The 23,267-nt window shown below is 43.3% G+C and overlaps 2 protein-coding genes across 11 annotated transcripts in view; one reads left to right on the top strand and one right to left on the bottom strand.

Annotated features, from left to right (window-relative positions):
- PANK1 (pantothenate kinase 1) overlaps nucleotides 1–21,989 on the bottom strand; it is a 48,093-nt gene extending 26,104 nt beyond the window's left edge. Inside the window, exons 1-6 of one of the 9 annotated variants that reach the window (XM_080401676.1) lie at nucleotides 21,711–21,989; nucleotides 20,590–20,714; nucleotides 16,770–16,940; nucleotides 12,874–12,969; nucleotides 12,108–12,226; nucleotides 7,307–7,419 (exon numbers count right to left, since the gene is read on the bottom strand). In XM_080401676.1, coding sequence (XP_080257802.1) covers nucleotides 7,307–7,419; nucleotides 12,108–12,160 — 166 coding nt within the window. In that variant the 5' untranslated portion in view covers nucleotides 12,161–12,226; nucleotides 12,874–12,969; nucleotides 16,770–16,940; nucleotides 20,590–20,714; nucleotides 21,711–21,989. Of the gene's footprint in view, nucleotides 1–840; nucleotides 1,137–1,320; nucleotides 11,867–12,107; nucleotides 12,227–12,867; nucleotides 12,970–16,769; nucleotides 16,941–20,589; nucleotides 20,715–21,710 lie in introns of those variants that run through there. The other 8 variants (XM_080401675.1, XM_080401680.1, XM_080401679.1 and 5 more) reach the window with 8 other exon arrangements.
- A 120-nt stretch (nucleotides 21,990–22,109) lies between these two features.
- KIF20B (kinesin family member 20B) overlaps nucleotides 22,110–23,267 on the top strand; it is a 43,329-nt gene continuing 42,171 nt past the window's right edge. For both annotated transcript variants that reach the window (XM_080401542.1, XM_080401543.1), the window contains exon 1: nucleotides 22,110–22,228. The gene's annotated coding sequence lies outside the window, so the exon portion shown is untranslated. The remainder of the gene's footprint in view (nucleotides 22,229–23,267) is intronic.

The following is a 23,267-nucleotide window of genomic DNA, read 5'->3' on the forward strand; positions in this document are numbered from 1 at the left end:
CAACAGATACTGTTAGCCCTATGTGATGAATCAATACAGAGAACATTTTAAGGGAAAGTGGTACGTGTAGCTCAGCGAAAACATTTAAAAAGCCAGAAAAGGCACCAGCTAGTAAGTAGCCCTGTGAAAGGTGCAGCGCTTCAAGGCTGTTTCTATTTTGCTCTGCTCACACAGAAAAGATTTCTAAGTACTCATTTCAAAATTAAGAAAAAAAAAATCCAGAGTAGCTGAACGCACACTGCTTTCTACTGAGCAGGAACATCTTTTTAAGTTTTGGCAGCGGGTAGCTGTCATCCTGACCATCCTTGATTGCCCTTTTGGAACATGCTGAACTTGTAACAAAGCAGCAAACATTTGTTGGCTTTATTTAAAAAGCTAGTGAAGTGAGAGCGCAAAGGAACAGTGTACTTGTTCCATGGGATTGCTCTACTTGTAGAGCTCACCATGGAATTCAATAGCTCTGTACTGACATGTAAAAAGTTGGCTATGATCTAGTAAATAAAAAATACTGTTAATCAACAAACCTTGCAGAATTAAGTACATTACAAATATGGATGCCTGGGACTCAGCCTTAAAACATGAAGCAGAGAGCCAGTTCACTAACACTTCACAAACCAACTAACCAAAAGCCACAGGGGATGCCCATAGGCAACGTATTACCAATTTATCATGTTTGCAGCACACTCCCCCCCTCTCCTACCCCCAGTCAGAATACTTTGCCCTCAGCTGCCAGGTCTACTTCTTTTCGGCATTCTGACACAGTCCGGGGATGTGTCACGCACCCAGCCCGCGGTCCTCCCCCAACGCACACGGCCCGACCCCCGCCCGGGCGTCGCTCACAGCGCTGCTTGGGCACGATCAGCTTCATGGGCGCGGCCGGGAGGCGGCGAGGCCGGCGGGACCCTGGGCGCCGTCCGACGCGGTGCTCGGCGTGGCACGGAGCTGGTGGCACAGCGCTGCCGCCCGCCGCCCGCGTTTGTGCCGGGCCGCCGCTCCCCGCCCGCCGCCGCCCCATTGGCGCAGGGCGGACCCGGCCCACGCAGCAGCGGGGCCGTGTCCGGGCGCCGCCGCCGCATTGGCCGGCACCGGGGGCCCTCGCTCCGCCCGCCGGGCGCGCCGGCTGTGGGGGAGTGTGGGGGCGCGGGAGCCGGGCGGCGCTCCGCAGGGGGCGCGGCGCAGGAGCCGCGGGCGCGGCGCCGGGCGGCTGCCGAGGCCCGCCGGGCCGGGCCGGGCTGCGGCAGCAGGGCGCGGAGAGGGCCGAGCCGAGCCAGCGCCGCCCCGCAGTGCCGCCGCGCTCAGCCCGCCGCGCTCAGCACTTACGTGGCCTGTGCCGCCGGCCCGAGTCCATCCGCCGGCGCAGCCTACATTTCTTGGCCGGCGAGCCGTGGCTGAGCGGCGGCAGCTCCGGGCGGAGCAGCAGCGGGTGCGGCGCCTCCCCGCAGCCGCCGTTGCTCAGCGGCTGGCTCGAGGGGTGGAAGCCGTTCTGCAGCAGCCCGCCGAGCAGCGAGCAGGAGGCGGCGGCGGGCGGCGGCGGCCCCGCCGGGGCGGCGGGCTGGGCGCGGAGCTGCTCCCCCATGGCGGCAGCCGTTCCTCTTTGTCTCCCGGCTCAGCTCCGGGTGGGCGCGGCGGAGCCTCCGCTCATGCCGGCGCCCGTGCCCGCAGCTCGGTGCGCTGGGGATGCGGCGCCCGCCCCCCCGCCGGCGGCGGCGCACGGCGCAGGCGTCCTGGCCGCAGCGCGCTGCAGAGGGGCGGCCACCGCCCTCAGCCGGGGACGCGGCGACCCCCCCCGCCCCCTGCTACCGTGCGCGTTCCCGGCCGCCGAGCCCGGCACCTGCGGGCCTCCGTGGGCAGCCCCGGGCGAGTGCCGGGGTGGGGGACTCGGGGGGGTGGGCACCCACTCGCCCGCTGCGGGCTGGCGGGGGCACGGTCACGCTGGAGCTGGCACCCGGTGCCGTTCCGGCGTGACTTCGCTCCCGTGGCTGGGCTGGCCGCCCCCGTAACGGCCGTGGTGTCGCTTGCGCCGTGGGGCACCCACGGGCACACTCGTGTCACTCGTGTCCCCACGCCTCGGGGGCCGCCGTGGGCGCTCCCGGGTTGTCCCGTACCGCGCACAGGTACCTGCGCATCACCGCCCTCCCCCAAATTTCTGGCTGCCTTGTCACGTGTTCCCTCAACAGCTCAGAGGGACCAGCGTGACCTTGAACGCGTCTGACCTCATGCTTTTTTAGTACCTTGGCTTTTCCCTGCGCAGCATCGATAACCTTGTGACTGGGATTGACTCTGTGACCACTGAGACATCCAAGCGTGGAAACATTTTCTGAATTAAATGTATTAAATATCAAGTGGACACAAAACAGAACTGGGTAAACTGTGCTGCAGCGTCGCGTGCATACTTGAAAAGAAACACTAACTGAATATTCCTCTGCACATGATGGTCATGTCTTTATACAAACTGCCAGTCACTGTAAGGATGACTGTCCTTAAAGTAAAAACAGGTCACATAATGGCTCCTCCTTACTCCTAAAATTAGCACAGGACACAGGCCCTCCGCTGTAAAACACCTACAAAGAATAAAGTCATTCTAACTGCCTCCAGAATGGGATACGGTACTAAGAAATTGCTTCAAGAAAGGTAACACAACATTCTCTCCACTTTTCAGCTAGGACCAGAACATTATGTTTAGGTACCTGGGAGCAAGCCACAGAAAAACATGGGCATGCGGTTCGGGAAATGATGAAAGTGTGTTCGCAAATCCAGAACAAGCAAATTTTCTTCCTAAAAACCAGTAACCAATGTTCTGAAGATTATTAAAACACTAAATTGTCCTCATGTTCAAATGCTTAAGCAACTGCTGAAATTGCCAGCCCAAAAGTGATTGCCCTAAGGAGGCTTCCTTGGAAAGAAGGCAGGCTACATACATTTATTACTAGAAGATGTAGTACTTCCAAAACTGTAAAATTCTTTGAGAACTCCCTAATTTACTGAATTATGTTTAAACTATGTTTAAACTGGTTTTCTGGAAGGCTGCTGCCTGGACTGGTAGGGACCTTCATACCACTTGTTTGCAGTTCAGGCAGCTGGCTGGTTATGCTTCATGAACTTTCCTTGTTAATTTAGACCTCTCAGGCCATGAGGAATCCTTGATGCTACTGTCCCCAGCTGACAATGGTTGTCCCCTTCTCCATCCCTGACAGAGAAACCAACTGCGCATTCAGCCAGCCCCATGGAGAACGAGGGATCATTCCTGCAAACCTGTTTTTCTCTGCAATTGCAGCATAACTGAGAGCAGACATATGGACAGTTCCTGTACCTTGTCTGAAGGGTGGCAACTTTTTACCCTACTCCAACAAAAGCAAGACCACCTTTAATTGCACACTTAAGACTCTTTGTGGCAGGATACCAGTCCTTCCACTGATTCTGCAATGGAATAATCTACCTGTTTCAAGTACTGTGCCCAATTCTAGGCGTTAAACTTTAAATGAAAACATCCAGGTTTTGGTCTAGGAAATGAAAGATTTGAAGGGCTATTCAATTCTGGAACAGGTAATAGCAAAGGAAATACATCAGAGTTGCTGAGAAACAAGAAAGAATTCATACGTGATAACTGCAGTAAGGGAAATTCACTTTAGATATGAGGCAGACATTCCCTAGAATGAACTTAGACAAGCGTTAGACTGCACCAGACAACTCAACTGTCCATTACTGCAAGTATTTGGGAAAAGTTAAATATCTCTGAGGAACAGTCTAAGCAGACCTGATCCTGATTTGGAACAATAAGAAGGCATGGCCTAGACACCTTTCTGAGGTTCTCTCCAGTCTTTTATTTCTGATTAAATATTCCCCTAATATTTTACTGTAAATATTGCACAATTATGCCCAGGACAGAAGTGGACTAGACTGTGCTGAATAGAAGTAGTAGGTCAGGAAAATAGTCAGGATATGGTCCAAATCACTGACAAGTTCAGGAGCAGCGTAGACCAATACCATGTAAAAACAACAAATGTCACCTCAAATAATGCTGGATAAATTATAAAACTGAAGAAATGTTAAAGGCTGTACAAATTAATTGACAGTTTAACATACAGGGACAGATTTACTTCTGAGTGTGCAAGTCTCCCTGTTATTCAAAGCTCTCCATCAGGACTGAATGAGAACACTTTCCAAACTTTGTGTTGTGTAAAGATTGTTTCCCACCAATGTGCTGCTTTATCAGAATGATTTTAGACTCTTGTGCTGATGAGTATCTCATGAACTGATTTCCGCACTACAAAATACCATCTTTTTCTTAGTATTTTTGTTTACACTTGTTTAATTTTGGAGTGAGCTTTTAGAAAGGTATTGTATACCCTCTCATTTTTGATTTCAAATTCTTCAGCTCTTCCGCAATGTAAACTAAAACAAAGGGAATAAAATTAAGACTAGTTTTAATGTATTATGTGATCATCTGTACGGGTTTAAAATGAAGGAAACTCATGTCCTCAGGTGCATATAACATTGCTTATTTTGGGCACAAGCAAACTACAGTGCAATCCATTTGGCATTCACGGGAAAAAGTCCTGGACCTTTTGCATTAATAAAGTAGAAACTGAGAGCAGATGAACTGTTCATCCTGTTCTGCATCAGCTGAAAGCCACAGGTAGAATCACAGCACCACATTTCAAGAACTCATTGCCTGATGTAGTGATGTAGACAGCCTGTGCTCTTCTAATATTCTGCACAGGGACTAATTTGGTGATGTGACGGTCTCACATTATACTCAGTATTTGAAAATCTGGAACATCTTAGAAAACCATAATCCAGAAGAAATATGACAGAATTGATAACGTCACCTCCTCAGAACAGGACAAAAAGTAGAAATAAAACTGTCCTGCTAGTCTCACAGTTGAGCAGTTGGCTCAGGACCTGCTGTCTGCTGGATTTTTATCCATACTATTTACGAGACTGCATCACAGTAAAACTGGCTGAAAGCAGGTATTGTTAAAAGGTACTGCACTCTCTTGCCTTCGTACCACATATACACATTCAGTATGTTACTGCCCACTCTACATCCCTTCTATATTAATTTATGTTTACTTTATATATATTGAAGTTGTTGCAAACCAAGAACATACAACGTCTGTCAATGAAGTCATGGCATGTATTACAGGTGCAGCTTCTAACCCTGTGGTGCAACCAAAGTAAATTTTTCATCTTCCTTTTATCCTGACTTTCCAAACAAACCCTGTGAGCCAGTTCAGTTTTCAGTCTAACTTGCAAGATAACAATCCAGCTAGAGGTGCAATACTGACAAACAACATGGAGGATGCTTCCAGTTCTTTCAATATAAATGTTTACTCAGGATTTCTGTCTTCCTTTCTGAACAGGAGTAGGTAGAAACTACTTGTTTATTTTGAAATATTTTCTTATGTATTTCATTGTAGCATTCCAGTGGCAAAAGGACTACAAACACAGTACAGAACACAAACGGACTCAGAACAGTGAACAAGTCTGCTGTACTGACTCACTGCATATTACATTACACATTGGCATGGCAAAGACTTCACGGATTATTCCATACCTGCCTGCACTTCAGACACCCAGCTTTCTATCACCTCTTATTTGTTTTTAAGCACAGAGAGCCAGGCTGCAATTCCCTAACTCTGAGTCAGCTTCAGCAAACTAATGACTACCTTGTGGTTAAGATACACTGCCACAGGATGAAAAGTGCTGTGCTCCAGCCCTTACAGTTTCAAAACCAATGGGGCTATAAAAAAAAAAAAAATCCAACCAAAACCCCCCATCCTTTCAGGTATGTTATCATCAGGCACCTGGCCTGAAAGTTTTAGGAACCTATGAAGGTTAGCTCATCTTCCCTCATTCTGTGGAGGTCCCATATCCCTGGTCTGAGGCTAAGCTAAAATAAGCATCAAACAGGTGCAGTCCACATGTAAATCCATTATCTAAGAACAAAAAAAAATATCTTACACAGCACCAGTGGTGTTATTCTAATTTAAAGCCAGCCACCTATAAAGCTGTGGTCACATTTTGGAGAGAAGAGGTAATGAGGAGCATGTACACATCTTTTCAAATTACACAAACTGTATTATGCAATGCAAAGAGTGTAATTAAACTTCTGGCATAGCTGCCTGCAGATTTATGTTCAAGGGGTTGCTGGCACTCTGCCATTCCTGTTTATATTTCTATTCAGGTTACTTCTATGTTCATTCTCTTTCTATATTACCAGACAGTCATACTTAGTTGTTATTCAATTTTCCCTCTTTGAAAATAAAGCAAATACAGTACAGCTTAATAAATGAACATAAAAATATTAATTTTTTAAATTTTTATAAAAAAAAACACCTTGCAAAAAAATCAGACACTGTTGATTTGTTTTAGGTATATTCACATCTCAGACATACCAAAAGGAAAATCCCAAGTCTAGGAGTCCAGTATTTCTTCCAATTTCTTTTCAGAACTGGGAAAAAACCCCATACTTCTTTGGCATATGCAGGACCTTTGGTAGACACATGTTTTAAATGTATTTTAATGCTCTTTTTCCCTTACTTTAAATTGCAGGGCTAGAAGACCAACAGTAAAACATAACTATATCATGACAAATTACAGATGTGTAAATCAAATGGGACAAAACAGGTCTGAAACCACGTAGAATTCTTATCTGGCAAATGCAATAACAGAGTATTTAAAAAGGGACCCAAAGGGCTCTAGTATTATCAGTGTGATCACAGAAAAGCTAAGCTTTACTATGACAACAGCTAGCTAGCCTAAGAATTCTGCTTTCCCAACAGAGAGAGGGGAAACTGATTGCAGATGACAGAGGAAGTGAAGGTCATAAATTTAGTTGTATGCCTAAATCTTTGTCAAATGGAGGCCAAGAAAGATTGAGCCTACCAGTTCCTCCCCACCCCACCCACCTCCTGGTGCAGGCCCTTTTCAATTACACCTTCTGTCACACTTAAACAAAACCTGTGGATTTAATGAAGAAAAGCCCTGCTCCCCTGCATAGGGTTGAAGCTTATCTCCCCTCCACTTCTATCAAGGGCAAGATGGAGCAAGGCACTCTGCCTAAGCAGGAGCTTGGCTTTGGCAGTTGAACAGCCCTTGAGGAACATTCTCTTACTTCATTTATTACAAATAGGGCATAGGTAGATCTCCTGGCCTAAGCATGAAGCTGAGTATCCAGGCAAGGCAGTATGAATGCTAACTGGAAAAAATTGTCTGGACTAGGACATGACTTACGTATCTAACAATAATAGCCAAGACTAAGGAATAACAGTCAGAAGAGCACATTGGTGTAGTCTAGTCTTACCAGCCTGGCCATCCCTGTGGTCAGACTTTGCAGTGGCCCAAGTGGTTTCAACAGTTATCCCCTGGCAGTTCTGAGATGAGGTTAGAGATTGTGGTTGCCATCTTTCATCCCAACTGCAAAAAAGCACGGAGCAGTCACAAAACAGTGAGAATCTTTTCCTTCTAAAGCCTTCCCTGCCAATACCTCCCTTTCTCTGAGTCCAACTAGACAATTCCAACTTAATTCACAGGTGCATATACTCTCCACAACTTTAACCGATCCCTGGCAGAGCTGTTGGTGTCCTTCTTTTATAGGAAACAAATGCCTTTAGTGCCTTAGTTCAGACATTTCAAATACAAGTCCCCAAATTAGTAAACATTTTAAATCTAGTCTTTGATTATTGCTTAGGAATACAAGTCAGTGAAGATAAAGTAAATGTTGGAGGTGAATCACTTTTTTTTTTTTTCCCATGACCTAGCTTCTATTTTGCAGAGGGTTTGTAAAAAAAGAAAAGCCAGGTAATAGATTCAAACTACTATGTATGTAAAAAACCTAAAAATCTCATGTCAAATAGACTCTCCTTTGCCCTACCTCATGCCTAAATATTTGCCTCAGTGTACTGCTGCTTATCTTTAACTATTAAACTTAAATATACAAAATGTAATTGGAAAACATGTAAGTTCACAACCCACTCATTGAGAAATACTGTTCATCATCATAAAAAATGGTTGCAACAAGTGGCAGAGCATTTAGTACAGAAAACAACGGCCTTTGCTCCTGACTGCTCCCCCATAGACAATTACCCTCATTTACAGCCAAGCAAAACCAGTATTTATACGTACATGTCTTCACTTTCTTTTCAACTCAGCATTTTTATATGCTGATACATAATGCCATCAAGAGGGAAGTGACAGTTTCAAAACAAGCACTTCAGACAACAACAGAATGGCTGACAAGTACAGAAGACTCTCTCTTCCTCATTCAGCACTGCCACATCTGAAGAGGAAGATAAACTGGTCCTCCTATGAGTACTCAGCTGCATGGAGATTTTTTACTTGCATTGGTCTGTACTCCCAGAGCTTAAATGCTGACATGAAATTCCCACGGATATCAACAAAAATTACTAATTAGGTAACAACAGGGAACCCAGACTTTCTGTGACTGCATGTGGAAGAAGAAAAAAGGCATCTCTCTCAACTGTTCTAGCTAGACACACATACCTCCAATGCAGACAAAACTGGCTTACACCTCTAACCCAGGAGGAAACACACAGTGTCCATCAGAGGGCCGAAAGGACAGAGAGCTTTATTTTCCTTCTTCCAAACTAGTCCATAGATGGAAATCAGTGTAAAATGGAATCACACCACACCTTTGGTATTTCTCCTCAACCACCTTCAGTAGCAGGGAAGTGTATGTCTGAATGAGCACAAGGCTAAGTCCAAACACTACAACTAATCTAGAATTAAAACTTCAGTACTCGAACAATATGACGTTGCTTTTAGACAGATAAGACAAAGATTTGCTTAGGTTTTTGATGCTGAAAAAGCATTTAATATGTCCCTGTGAGATTAAACTGAAACGACAGACAATAAAAGTCAAATGCTAATCCTTTTAAAAATATCTTTTTTATCCATGTTTGCAAAGAATGAGAGTCTTGTGTAGGAAGGGGCCGTGCTGTAAGTGACAAATTTGCTCCTAAAGGCTCCAACTACCTAGTATCAAAGATGGGAAACAACCAAACATTATGCTAACATTGGGTTGGTTTGCCATAGTTACATTTTCTGTTATTTCTGGGACTGGTGACCTTTTAGAGAAAATATTACAGTGAATGGTCTGTTCTGTGCTATGCATTTTGTTTTGTTCAAAAGGCCAATTTAGAGCTTTCAGCTTTTTACAAGGTCAATACAAACTATGCACACACACAAAAATAAACACAGAACTATAACCATAGACATCTGTCTTCTCATTAGATACTTTGTGAAAAAAAAAACCAAAACAAAAAGCCACCAAAACTCAAACTATAGAAAGTAACTTCAAGTATGTCTCCTGCATAGAAAGCAACTTACATTTCACTGCAGGAATCTTAGTGTCACCAAAATATTTGTTTTCTTGTAATAAAACGTAACTAATACAAACACACACTTGGTCTAATGGGAATTTAAGACTCAAAGAGACCGTCTGAGTCATCAAAACAAGGTCTTTGAATCAATGATTAACCTGAAAGGGTCTAAGAAACATACATGCCGAGTACCACTGAGCACAAAAGATTTTGTATTATCTCGTAACATATGCCTGAACACCTTGGGACAAAAGTATTATTTTGATACATATAAAGTCCTAATTAATACACATTTATTGTTCTTTTAAACTCAGAATGATAAATCAGACTCCTTGATCTCATAAACACTGCTAACCAAATTTGTCATATTTATCCCTAATTTTGACATGAAGTCAGATAAAGAAGCTACACAGTTACTTTTGGTGCCAGCAATTTCACACATGGGAAGAGAAAACAAAAGCATTGTGTATCTCCTGTAAAACAGAGACAAAGATACCTTTTTTGCTTACAAAACCACTGTATAGCCACTGAAAACAAAACTGAAAGGGCTAAGACACCATCTCATACTTTTTGCCTAACTGCTCTAAAAGTAGCAAGCATAAATTAATTTGCTTTTCCTCCATTTATAAAATTTGCTTAAAATACCAAGAGACACGTATCTTATCTTCATTCCATCTCCTCTTTGAAGGGAGAAAAGAAAAAAAAATAGAACAAGCACACAAGCCAGAAAGGAAGGCACAGCCACCTCATCAGATGAAGGTATGAGGAAAATACTGCTGCAGTGGTTATAAGACATCAGTGGTCATGGACCGCAAATACCAGAATCCTCACTAATTATACAACATGATCTTGTCTCCATTCACAGACACAACCGCAATGTAGTATAAGCTGGAATTGGAACATCTGACCTAAAATCATAAACCAAGAAAGGTCATCTGATTTATGACCTCCTCATTATTGCCAGTTTTCAGACCTTAGATCCTCCCAGAATATATAAAGCAAGCAATGCTTATATAAACCAAGTAATTTTTTGAGCGGATTGATTTCCACATTTTGAGGCAACCGCAAAGAGCACTGGATCGGCACATCATGACTGTTTTCACATAGGATTAGCAAAGACTACCTAATCAATGAAAACATTTTTTTAAAAATTGCCTCTTTCCTGCAGAGGGAAATCAGGCTGGAACCCTAGTTTCAGTGAACTAGAAAGTCTGTGCTTAAAACAAAAACCCCTGATTCTCTGCCTCTATTCACCAACCAAGTTTAAATTTGATTATAAGCAGACTGATTTCAGTCACAGCACAGACTGGCATAAGGGAAAAGGAAGAAGACATAACATAGTTCTGAATTTAAATAATTTGCAGTTTAGTGCTCTGTCAGATCTTCAGACACTTCAAAAATTGTGAATAACTGCTCTTCTCACCTCCCATTTAAAGAAACAAAGCAACAATGCTAAAACAAAAAGTAGTGAGAGAGCCCAGAACAGACTTGCAGACAGGTCTCACCTGCAAAATGAAACCCACATTTGGATCATTTGACCCAAAATGGAAATTAAAATACCCATGCCCCACAACTGGAAAATTTATTTTCCAGTATTCCAGAGACATTCTCAGATTTTTAACTCATTTGCCTAGGCAGGGTCAGTGGTGAAACAGAAACCTGAAAGACTTCTGTTTGAAAAACATCCAAATATCTTGATCTTCTTAAAAGAAACTCCCTTTTTTCTCAGCCAGTCACAGATTAAAGAAACAGCTTCAGTTCCCCAGAAGTTGTATTCTCAGCAAAATTGGCTATTAATCTAGCAATGCTTTGGGTTGGTCGATTAGCAGTCAAACATTTCATTACGTTTCATCAGACAGAACATGCTGTCTTTATTTGATATGGCAAGGCCCTGTAAAGACTCCCTCATTCTGCTTATTGAAAACAGGATCCATTTAGGTTTTAAAACCAACCAAACAAAAAACCCCTTTGCTTGCAGTTTCAGCAAACTAACTCATCACTATTAGCTTCCTTTGTTGAAGCTTCTTGAGCCTATTAGAAACATACATTTTCACTCCTTTGACATTTTGCTGTTCTGCTTGTAAAATTCAACGAAAAGCTACCTATTTATCTCTGCATGTACATCCACATATGTCATTTGGCTGTTACCAGCGTGATCAAAGTTCTAGGCACACAGGTTAGTGACCTCAAAACATGCTGTTTGAAGTTCTTGTTTGACATGATTTGTGTTACTCTCTACGTCAACAGTTATTTCATCTGTTCTCTACTATATATACAACTGAGCAAAATAAAGATAACGGAAACTACTACTCAATGCAGTTTTCTTAAGACATTCTCCTGTCTCAGTACAGGAGTAACTTCAGCTATACTAGCAAATAGCCCACTTCTTAAGAATAAGGATTTTTAGGTATCTGCAACAAACACAAATAATTTCTAATGTTACTAGAAACTCCCAATTTAAGAATCATATAGTTGAGAAACATGGAACATCTCAATAAAATGTGCCAGACTTTCCTCTTTGATACTTTACCTGAAAAGCATTTAGAACTATTACAATAAAATTGTGTCCCATATTTTCATTGATGAATGTCCAACATGGAGGCAACAGCTGACTTCTTTATAGAAGAATATATGTATAGCCAAACGAAATTGGGTTCCCAGCAATCAGGAACACTGAGCTACAATATGAGTTAATGACACAGAGGAAAGACAGCAATGAAGGGAACTGGGAGGGGGAAAGGGAAAGATGAGCAACAGACTTGCCTAATCAGAGGCCAGAAATCCCAAGTTTGTGGTCTGTGTTCTCTTCCCATCATAGGCAGGCACCGGCATTAGCTGTGGTTTCATGAGATCAGACCTGCATTGTGATACTACCTTACAAACTGCAGCCAAGGAAGGGGGAGGGCAGGGAGAGAAAAAGAAATAAAACAGAGACAGATGGTTACAGCCAACAATACAGTACTATATCCATCCCAAGCAAAGATGGCATGGATCTTCCCATCACAGAACCATAGAATGGTCTGTGTTGGAAGGGACCTTAAAAATCATCTAGTTGCAACCCCACTGCCATGGGCAGGGACACCTTCCACTAGACCAGGGTGCTCAAAGCCCCATCCAGCCTGGCCTCAAATGCTTCCAGGGATGGCGCACCCACTTCTCTGGTGGCAACCTGTCCCAGTGCGTCACCACCCTCACAGTAATTTCTTTCTTGTATCTAACCTGAAGTTTAAAGACATTCCCCCTTGTTCTATCACTCCATGCCCTTGTAAAAAGTCCCTCTCCAGCTTTCTTGCAGGCCCCCTTTAGGTACTGGAAGGCTGCTATAAGGTCTCCATAGAACCTTTTCTCCTCTAGGCTGAACAACCCCAACTCTCTCAGCCTGTCTTCATAGCAGACACGCTCCATATCAACATTCTCAATAATACTAATCAATTTATTAAGAATTTTGAAGTGAAAAGTTGATTCATAGGAATGTTCCTGTGACGAGGCTTTAATAAATCTCAGTTCCTGGATGAAAAGAAACACATACCACATTAGATTGTCCTTGTCCAAGTGCACTGCTAAGATTCTTGGTGGTCATGGCTGCTTTAGATACCCAGTAGGTAGCTACACTATCCATCTAAAACTGAAAACAAAACATCAGATAAAAAAAAACCGGCATGTGTAACACATCCTCAAGCAGCACTGTGGCATAATTTGCAGAGCATAGCTACATTTGTTACACTTGAAATCAAGTCTTATGTTTATTTGTAACAGCAATAGCCATCTGATTGAAACAATAATAAAACTATAGCATCTATTTCTGAATTGCTTGTCTTGGATAATTAAACTGCCAAGAGTATGAGTCATCCAGTTTGAAATGAGCTAAAGAATGACTCACTTCTAACTTTATACTAATACTATCCTTAAATTAAAAGGATTTCTGCCTTACCCCTAAATTGTTGCATGTTTTGGTTCTTATCGCAAAGCCAAAACCTGCTTTATATAGAATATTTGGATTAATTGTTGGAATAATCATTTTTTTAAAACACCATTCAACCAGAAAGATCTTATAGTGCTTTACAAATGTGTGTGTATTCTTCACTGCACCCACGTATATGATGAAGCTTGGTAGTATGACAGTACTTGGCAGCACTACACAAAAGCACCTGACTGGAACTGTAATCACATCCTGTAATCTGTCAAAACAGCAAGGGGACAAACAGCAAAGATGCACAAAACTGAATTACTAACTACGGCATTTTGCCATTTACATTACAGTTTCTGCAAAATGGGGTTTATTCTGACTAGAAGGTCAGATCAGCCAGTGCTTTGTAACACTCATCATTTCAGTGGAAACCTTTCAGTTTCTTCAGATTTCAGCTGTGAACAAACTTTCAGCAAGGGAGCCTGGCCTGTTTCAAAACTGCTTATCCTTGGCTGCAGCATGTTGTAATAACATCGGGCAGGGCAGCATCAAACTGAAAACTATACGCTGAACCGTGTTTGGAAATACTTTCTTACTCTGCAAGTCTGGATATGCCCAAAGGCTGCAATCCAGCCAGCCACCTACATGTTTAACTCCTCGCTGAAGAATTGCCAAAGATGAAACTTCAGAAGCAATTTAGCCAATCTAAGACTGCCTAAAAGAGAAGCAGCCCTGCCCTTTTGTCCCACCAGCATTTCTGCCTGCTCTTCTGCTGTCCCAGCACCTGTTTGACCAGCTACATCTACTTGCTGATTTGGCTGAAAATAATGGTATAAGATTGTGTTTAAAAAATTAGCTGCTCATTAGTTCAGTCTTTCAGAAGCAACCGAGACTTCACGAGTTTTCATTATCTTTCATCTGCTAGTCCACTTTCAGGGAAGAAGGCTGTTTCTCTTCAAGGACTGCAAAGAGCACTGCAGTCTGATTGCATGGCATAAGTACAGGCTCTTCTTTTCAGAAGTATGACTTCATTCTATGCAGGGCAGGTATCTAGCGTATATTAAGCTCCCTGCCTTCTGTTTTTCCTACAGGATGGGCAATGCCCAGCCTGAAATACTAATAAAATACAAGCTTAAAGAAAAGAAAACAAAACAAAACAGACAAGCTCAGACTAAAATAGGAAATGCCCTGGGCCATTTGCTATTGTCAAAGAGCCATTATTTTTAAGTCCTTTAAAGATAAAGTCACTGCTTAAAAATATTTGTTTTCTAAATGTTAATTCCTTGCCTTTTTGTTGTGCTGTAGGATAACTGTGTTACCAAATACTAGACATTAATTTTGATATCTAAACTAACAGGCTAGTGAAGAAAACAAAGTTCCTACAGAGGGCAATTCGGTTACGGTTATATTGCTTAGCTGCACCTTGTAACGTAACTGCAAGAATAAGAATTTAACTTAGGCCTGAAACTATTCTGAGTGTTTCTCGCCACTGGCTCTACAGGAAGCTGAAGTTAAAACATCTGAAGGTCAATGGTGTGACTTTCCCACTCTAATCATATCTTCCCAAGTTCAAGGAGAAGCCCTGAATGCCCAAAGCTGTGATGACATTCTGAGGAATGGTACATTATGTCAGAGAACAACACTAGTCTCTGAGGTCAAGACAGACAGTTGACACTTGCCAAGAATAAGAGCAGCTCTGTCTTGGGTGTCAGAGCCAGAAAGATGAGTAATACTACATGGAAATACTGTAATGGCTACACTGTATCATATCCTGCTCCTTAGATTTAGCCCATGTTACATGAGCAGTAAGCTTCTTGCTCTTGAACCACATCTTTTTTAAGGTATCTTGTATTTTTGAGATGCCGAAGTCTCCAGTCTTCTGGCTTCTATGCAGAACTTTCATATACATCCATACACACACACACACACACCCTTTTAGTGGAAATCTCTCAGTTTCTTCAGCTATCAGCTATAGATCTGATAAATATTTAGATATACCTTGGTATCTTAACCAGTTGCTCTATTTCAGAATTGCATTACTCTAGGTAACTATGGACTTCATGTTCCAATTTATTTATTTTGTTAAGTTTCTAGTAAGATGACAAAGCAACAGTTGAGAATGTAACAAGCAACAGAATGTCTTTAGTAAAATTTTCTGGGACTGTTCTGAGAGCTCTGGAACCATTAAGATAGCTATTTACAGTCTATATTTTAGGTAATACTACAAAAGGAGAAACAGTATTCTCAAAAAAGTAATCCTAAGGACTAAAGCTTGAATTTCTTACATCACGAAGAATTTTCATAAGCAGCCTGGAACTGAAATAAAACTTCTGAAACTTCAATTGAAATAAAACTCAAACACATGTTTCATTTTAGGCAAGTCAATTCTGAGATTTTACCTTGAAATGATGGTTACTCATGCTGGTATTTATACAACTTTGCGAATGATTGAAAAAGAATCAACAACACATGGAGAAAAATAAAGTTTTACTAATAAGAACTGGAATTTATGCCCAGCCCTTAACCTGGAGGTTACAAGCTAACACAGTGTCTGCAAAAAAAATAATTAACATCATGTATGGCAACAAGTGGCAACAGGCCTAGCCCCAGACTCAGAGCTAAAAAGACATTATGCAAATATTTGCAGAACTTAAGCACAGGTTTAGAAATAAATAAAAAAAGAAAAAAAAAAAAGAGGGGACATCATTTCAGGGTACCAAACAAAATCTGTTTACACAGTTCAAATACACTTCATGAAATATAAGCAGCATATACAGAAAAAACACTTTCTGAAGTAGACAGCCAATGTTCCTGGACTCTCATCTGTCCTGTATCACCAATACTACCCCATTTTTATGTCCAAAGGATATAAGGACTTGAAATCCATAGAAAAATTAAGATGCAAAATCCTGGCTATGTGAAAACAGTGGTAAAACTCATACTGACTTAAGTACAGGATTCAATGTATTATTCCATCTGTAGAGCTATTTCTAAGAGTATGTCCTGAGATGTCAGTATAATGTTGACCTGGAGGGAAGACTATTGCACACCTTGTCAACACCATCAGTCTTCCTGCTTGCAGATTCTCTGTAAAGGTTTCCCGTTATGTGATTACCAGTAGTTCAAAAATGCCTGGTTTACATGATTCAGCAACCCAAATTGAGACAGTGTACTGGGTCTGGCTGGAATGGAGTTAATTTTCTGGGGCACATCACAAATGCCCCAGAAACTGTATTTGGCAGGCAGTTCTATGGAAAAGCCACCTATGCAGACTTGTTCTTAAAAATAAGACAGCTTACAGTTTAAGAGTAGTCATCTTTTCTCAATAAATATACTTTCACAAAAAAACCCCTTTGACTGTGTATGTTTTAAACAATAGTTTTACTACCGACAATACATACCTTAAACACCTGATAAGCAACTACACTATCTGCTACATGACTATGAAGCAGTCAGGCAAAACAGCTGATACATTTATAGGACAAATACTTGCATCACAGTGAGAAAACAGTTCTTACCATTTTCTCCAATGGAGGTCACTTTTGCTGTTATATAGCCTACTATGATATCGTCTTGTTTGGCCTGATCAGCTGTCTCGTGTCTAAATGCTTCAGCCCCTTTCATCAATAAAGAAGCAAATACTTAGTCATGACTGTCTTACAGCATCTGTTGCCAGTTACAGAAAGACCCTAGAAGAGGCAGAAGAAAAAAAAAAGCCATCTTTTTTTTTTTTGCCTCCAGTTAGTAAAGCTTCAGTTTCCTTTGGTAGTAAAACATATATAAATATATATATATACACACAGAGATACACAAAATATGTCTCAATTATTATTCATCTTGACAGCTATTAAATTTTACTCCAACGTGGCAGTTCAAATGACTAGCATATATCATAGAAACATTTAAGAAATATATTTTATCATTATTTATACTGTGATGATGTTAAAAAGCCCCTGTGAGGTTAAGAATCCCACTATATTAGGAAAACATGAGTACAATTGCCCTAATGGAAGGCCCTAATTATTCTACCTTGAAAAGCTTAGTGTTCATAATAATAAAAGTTTTAAATATGCATGGGTGGGTGAGGAAAATATATAGCACACTAAAAAAATCAACTGTATTACTAATTCCTCAGAATATTCAAGCCATTCACTTCCTTCAGTCACTAGAGCCGGTATAGAACACTATGAAGCACCTCATTACACATGCTTCTGAAATAGCTGTTCAAATAAAAATAACATGAGAACCTAAGTATACTCATACACTTGGTAAGCGTAATGATCCAAACCACACAATTATGTCTTCAGGTACATTTTAAGCCTGTTGATCAGAGATAGAAGGCTCTGATTTCAAAATACTAGACCTGACCTTCAAAATGGTGATTACTTATATTACCATATTAGAGAGAATAATAAATTTTGAAACTTTTGTTTAATTACAAGATTTAAGAGGTTGGTTACAGCTGAAATGATCTCTTTAGTTCATTAGAGAATTACGAAATAATTTGAAGAGGGACAGAAGGAATAACCAGAGGGTTGAGGGAGAGGCAGGAAGAAATGGCGATAGCTTTTCTGTCTGAGTTGCACTCTTTCCAGAGACTGAAGTCTTGACTCATGCAAACTGAACAAAACACATCTCAGTAAATATATTTCAAATCTTCTCCTATGTAAGACAATACAGCTTCTGCTCAAGGAGTAACACTGTGTTTGCCATGCACAGCTTCATTTTCAAATGAAGCTATGAAGACTTAAGAATGATATGCAGAACACATGAAACATCTTCATTATACAAAACTCTGACGTGGAACTAGGGGGCCTCACTGCACCTATGAGAAGCACACTCATGGCAGTACCTAAACAAGCCTTAACACAACCACATCTCTCTCTCCTCAGTGCATGACTTTCTAAACAACCATGACCCAGAGCACAGGAGACCCCAACACCTCACTTGCTGGAGGAGCCAGCTCTGGCCCTGGGAAGTTGCCAAAGGAGAAGTGTCAAGGCCCAAGTCCAGCACCAGGTGCCACAGCTTGCCTCCAGCTGCCTCTCAGCGATCCCCTCCTTCTTCCCCAGGCTCCTGGCTGACTATCTCACACTGGCACGTGCTACTCAAGCCCCCTCTTTGCTAGTGGGTCTATGATTCATTTTCCAGACTGTATTTTATACTCCCAGAGCACCTCAGGTAAGTAATCTCTGCAAGCTCCTTCCAGTGAAGGTTTCCTCCCACCTCACCCGCAATCCTGCAATTACTCAGTTAACCAAATCAGCCATGAAAAAGCCGCAGCATTTGCAGGACAGGGGCTGGCAGAAAGCCTCTGCACCCCTGGGAAAGGGCACTGATGCCCTGGCCAGCCACCCTCTGCTGCCCAGCCCTGCTGATCATCTGGCCTTGACACCGTATCTACCTTCAGCGTGAAACCTCCCAAGCCAGGGAACACCCACAGCCGTGCCCAGCTCCTCTGGCAGCCCGTGGGCCAAGCCAGGTGCCTTCTGCTGGGGGTTGGCCCAAGAACCTGGGAGGGTTGAGGCAGTGGAGTGCAAGCTGTGGTCTTGCTCCTAGCTGAGGCGGTTTCCACCAGCACTGCAGGGCAAGCGGGGCTGGGGGGGCCTTGCAGCAGGGCTGAGGTGCTAAGTCTGGACATTACTGTGAGCCTCACGCTCTGGGCACCTTGTTTCACGTAATCAATCTGATATACGTTCATGTCTGTTTGAAGGAAGAAACACTATGTTAGTCAACTTGCACAGGATGGCAATGTGAATGTTTGTTTCCAGGTGACTGCCTCTCTCCTGCTTGGTTCAAGGGAAAGCTTGAACGTATGCCCACTATAGCACACAAACTAGACTGACAACCCAAGCTGTTCTTCTCTTTAAGTTTGTGACCTTAAAGTTAGTCTTGCTGTTTCAGATAACATGACACCAACTTCTACAGAAAACCAACAAGACATGTTTTAGGAGGCACAAGCAGGCAACTAGCAAATAGGTAAAGAATCAAAAGTCAGCCACAAAAAAAGTTATATTGAATGAACTGGGAAACATAAGACTAAAGAAGCAGCTCATTGCTTAAAAGAGATGATAAAGGAAAACATACCTATATTCCTAAAGAAAAAAAAAAGCAAATGAACAGCCTGCAAATTCATGAGTTCATAAAATCAACTGTATATGCATTAGAAATAATGTCACCTGAAGGCAACTGAGAGGAAAGGGGCAGTGAGGGTACCACTGTATAGGTCCAGATTAAAGGAAGTGTGAAATGCATCCACAGAACTATGCAAATAACAAGATAAAAATGACAAGCACTGCCCTGAAAAACAGGGGTGAAAAAGGGCTGACATGGCAGACTACCAAGAAGATAACACAATGCACCATCTTCCTCCAAGACACCTCTGTGACAAGGAATAGGAGCTTCCTTGCCAGTCGGCTCCAAATGACCCCTGAAGAAGGACTTTGTCTCCAACCAGGACAGGAAGGCAACACTGTCAGGGCATGGGGAAGCACAGCAGAACCAGACGTGCTAAGGGGGAACTGAATGAAATACTTTGTTAAATCCCTGGGGAAGGTGAGTTGAGTACAAAGAAGCTGAAGCCAGTCCTGGTTTGGCTGCTGCTCAGATATGCTGAAGGATGATGCTGGGCCAAGTCCCAGCAGTGTTGACTGTCTCTCTCATTACTTGTGACAGCAATGTAAAAGATAGCTGAGATACGCTGTGTCGTGGGGCATCCTCTCACCACTCATATGAGTAAACTATCCACAATTTTTGAATTCTGTCCCAAATACAAGGAGCATAAGTTTCTAAGGGTAAAGGTGAGAGTTCTAACAAGTAACTTATAAAAGAAACTTTTCCCCTTGGAGAGTGGCAACCTTGCTCCACAAGTTATAGAGAATTTAAAAAGAAAAATAATCAAATTTCTGAGATGAATGAGTTAACTCTTCTGGCAGCAGCTCCTTCTGTTGCAACGAATTGTCTTTGCACAAACCACTTTAAGGAGTATATATTAGTAGAAAGCCATAAAGGTTATTTACATAAATGGAGTTTCATCATCTCCCACTTCGAAACAGGCTGGATTAGTTATGCTGATCTAATGTTTTATTTGTCATGGTTTGTCTGAGGCTAGAAGTACATGTCAGATTGTGTTTTAGTTTGCTCTTTCGGTATGCTGAAGGTAGCCCTCTGAGATACTAGTTTAAATTATGCAGCATGTACTATATTATAAAAACAGTTTCATATATCTAATATTCAAACAAAACCAAAATATTGATTGTACCATGAGCTTTCTTATGTCCTAAGTTAGCAAGAACAATTTTCTGCAGCCAATAGCTCCCAACTCTTTTAGGAATATACCTTGCAAAATATTCTCAGAAGATCTTCAGTTTTCCTTTACAACAAGTGGAAGAGAACAACTTTCAGGTCTGCTCCCAGACCTTTTCTCTTTTTCTCTTTCTTTGAGAGCCATCCTCAGTCCCCTCCTGGTATGAGAAAGGTGATCTGGCATTAGGTTAGTTCAGCAGTTGGAATTCACTGTTCTTTTCAGGATAGAAACTAAGATACTTTTCAGAAAGTTAGCAAAAGTCTTAGAGAATGTCTATAAGAGCTTTTCAGTTTTGCTTGACAAACAATTTCAAATTCAATATTGCATCATTCTCTGCTGTTAAAGCAGACCAACTTTTGTAGCATGGCCTGCATCTGAACTGAAATCAAGTACACATCTTTTACTGATATGACAGCCTCAGTTTAAAGAAAGATGGGATTTGATCTTAAAGACAACCTCATCAAAGCAGCTGATCCAGGATCTGTGTAGGATTATTCTTTTACAGAATTATTGCACTAGATGGCATTCTTTTCTTCAAATGAAAGACAACATTTGGTTTTGGTAGTTACTGACTACTTTCAAGTTACTTTTCCTTTCATTTCAATTTTAAACAGGCAGACATTCTTTATTAAAGTTCAAAGAATTCCTGAGTCTAAACAGAAACTTATGGTGACTTTTCTTACCAAAACCTGCATGTTTCCACACTCTGTTCTAGAAAAGGATGAGCTGTTTGGCATTATGACACTGTTTTGAGAATAAAGGCAAAAGATTTCTCTCATTGCTGTTTATGAAATTAAATCCCCATCATGTAAACCTGGTACCAAAAAATGGCCACCTGGAGAAGGTTTTAAACAAAGACACCTTACTAACTGTTTTCCACAGCTGTCACTCTATCAGTATTGTAACCCAGGGTAAGGAACAAGTCTAGTCCAAACTTAAAACTGGAATTTCCCAATTTCATGGATCCCTGCTCTGATATAGCACATCTGCAGCTTGAGCTGGTCACCTGGCCTCTTCCCTTTCACTAACTGCCAACACTGATTGTCCCATTCATATACAGACTACAAAGCCTCAACTTGCTGCTCAGCCTGAAAAACACCTGCAGAAATATCATCACTGTAATCACCCTGCGTATCGACAAGCTTGAACTTACATACATCCTTCCTGTCAGGCCTGAGGGCGGCAAGGCCCGGGCACCGCAGACGGCGAGGCGGGCAGGTGGGGCAGGTGAGGCCGGCCGCAAGCAGGCCGCAGGCGGGCGCGGCGAGGCCAGGGCGCCTTCCCGTGGCAGCCCAGCTCCTGCTGCCACTGAGGGGACAGGCCCAGAGGTTTCTGGGTGCGCGCAGTACGGGAGACCCAGCGCACACCGACTCGCAGCCCAGCGCCGTAGCAAAGCCCAGCCGCCTGCGGGCCAACCTCCCGCCGCCGCGCCCCGCGGGCCCCGCCCGCCAGAACTACCCTTCCCGTCGGGCCTTTCGCCGCAGCAACGTCCGCCGTCCCAGGGGGCCGCGCGCGCCGCGCTCTGCCATTGGTCGGATTTGAAAAGCAGCCGCGGGGCGGCGCGGCCCTGTGGCGGTTGTGCTGGGCCGGGAGCGGCGCTGCCTGCGCACGACGGGGGTCGGTGGCGGGGGGCGCCCAGCGAGGGGCGCCCAGCGAGGGGGAGGCTCTCGGGTAAGTTCCACGGGTGCCGGGGCTGCTGGGCTTTCGCTTGAGGGGGGAAGGAGGCGGTGATTGCCGCCTGGGGGTCGTGGAGTAGGGAAGCAGTGCGGGTGACCGTGGCGGGGGGTATTGAGGCTTCTCCCCTTCGCTTTGCCCTGCTGCGGCCGTCGTCGCTAGCGATACGGGGCGGGGGGGGGCTGCGCGAAATCTTCGGTACCGCGGTGGGTCGTGCGAGCCGGCGGGGGGTCCCCCTGGGCCGTGGCTGGCGGAGCCGTGCGGCAGTGTCCCCTGAGAGCTTCGCGCCGTTGCGAGGCCTTGAGGTAAAAGGTTGGTATTTTCAGAGGGAAGACTGTCTTTCTAAATGCTTTTGAGCGTGAGGGCCGGTGCTTTGTGTGTTACGTAGGCTGGCAGGCATCCCGTGTGCTCCGGGGCCTCTCCTGTCCGTTGTGCCGTCTGCCGGCCCTCCAGGCCCCGTGCGCGTGCCCTTCGGCCGCCTGCAGCTCTGGACTCCGTTGTCATGATAAACGGAGTTGTAATAACATATGCCGCTGTGCAAGTTATTTTTTCGTGGCTACAGCCAGGCAATATACTAGTTTACGCTGAAGTATCTAAGGCAATCGCAGCGCTGGCCCAGCCCGGAGCTCGGGCTTTGCGGGCGGGCGGTGACCCCCCTGCCCGGCTGCAGGGACACCTGTGGCGCCAGCTTTGCATGCGGGGCTTTGTGTTTATCTTCTGCCCCTTACCTAAAAAGGCACGCAATGAGAGCATAATCTTGACAAATCACACTTTAACATAAGCTTATACTTCAACCAACAGAACTGTCAGTTTTCTAACAAATGAGTTTCCTGCCAAGGGCTGATAAGAGTTTTGTGCTGCGATTTTTCTGTAACTGATGAATAGGACTTCCACATCGTGATAGCACAGGTATATTTCTTTCCAGTAGTATCTTATTCCCAGGTCAGTGTTTTTTCAAGCTCTGGTAACATTTCAGGCCAAGCTTTTCCTGGTTTTCATACAGTTGCTTGACCAAAATAGAAACTGTAGATTAGAA

The sequence above is a fragment of the Falco punctatus genome (assembly GCF_963210335.1).
Source record: "Falco punctatus genome assembly, chromosome: 9".
In the NCBI taxonomy this organism is placed as follows: Eukaryota; Metazoa; Chordata; class Aves; order Falconiformes; family Falconidae; genus Falco; species Falco punctatus.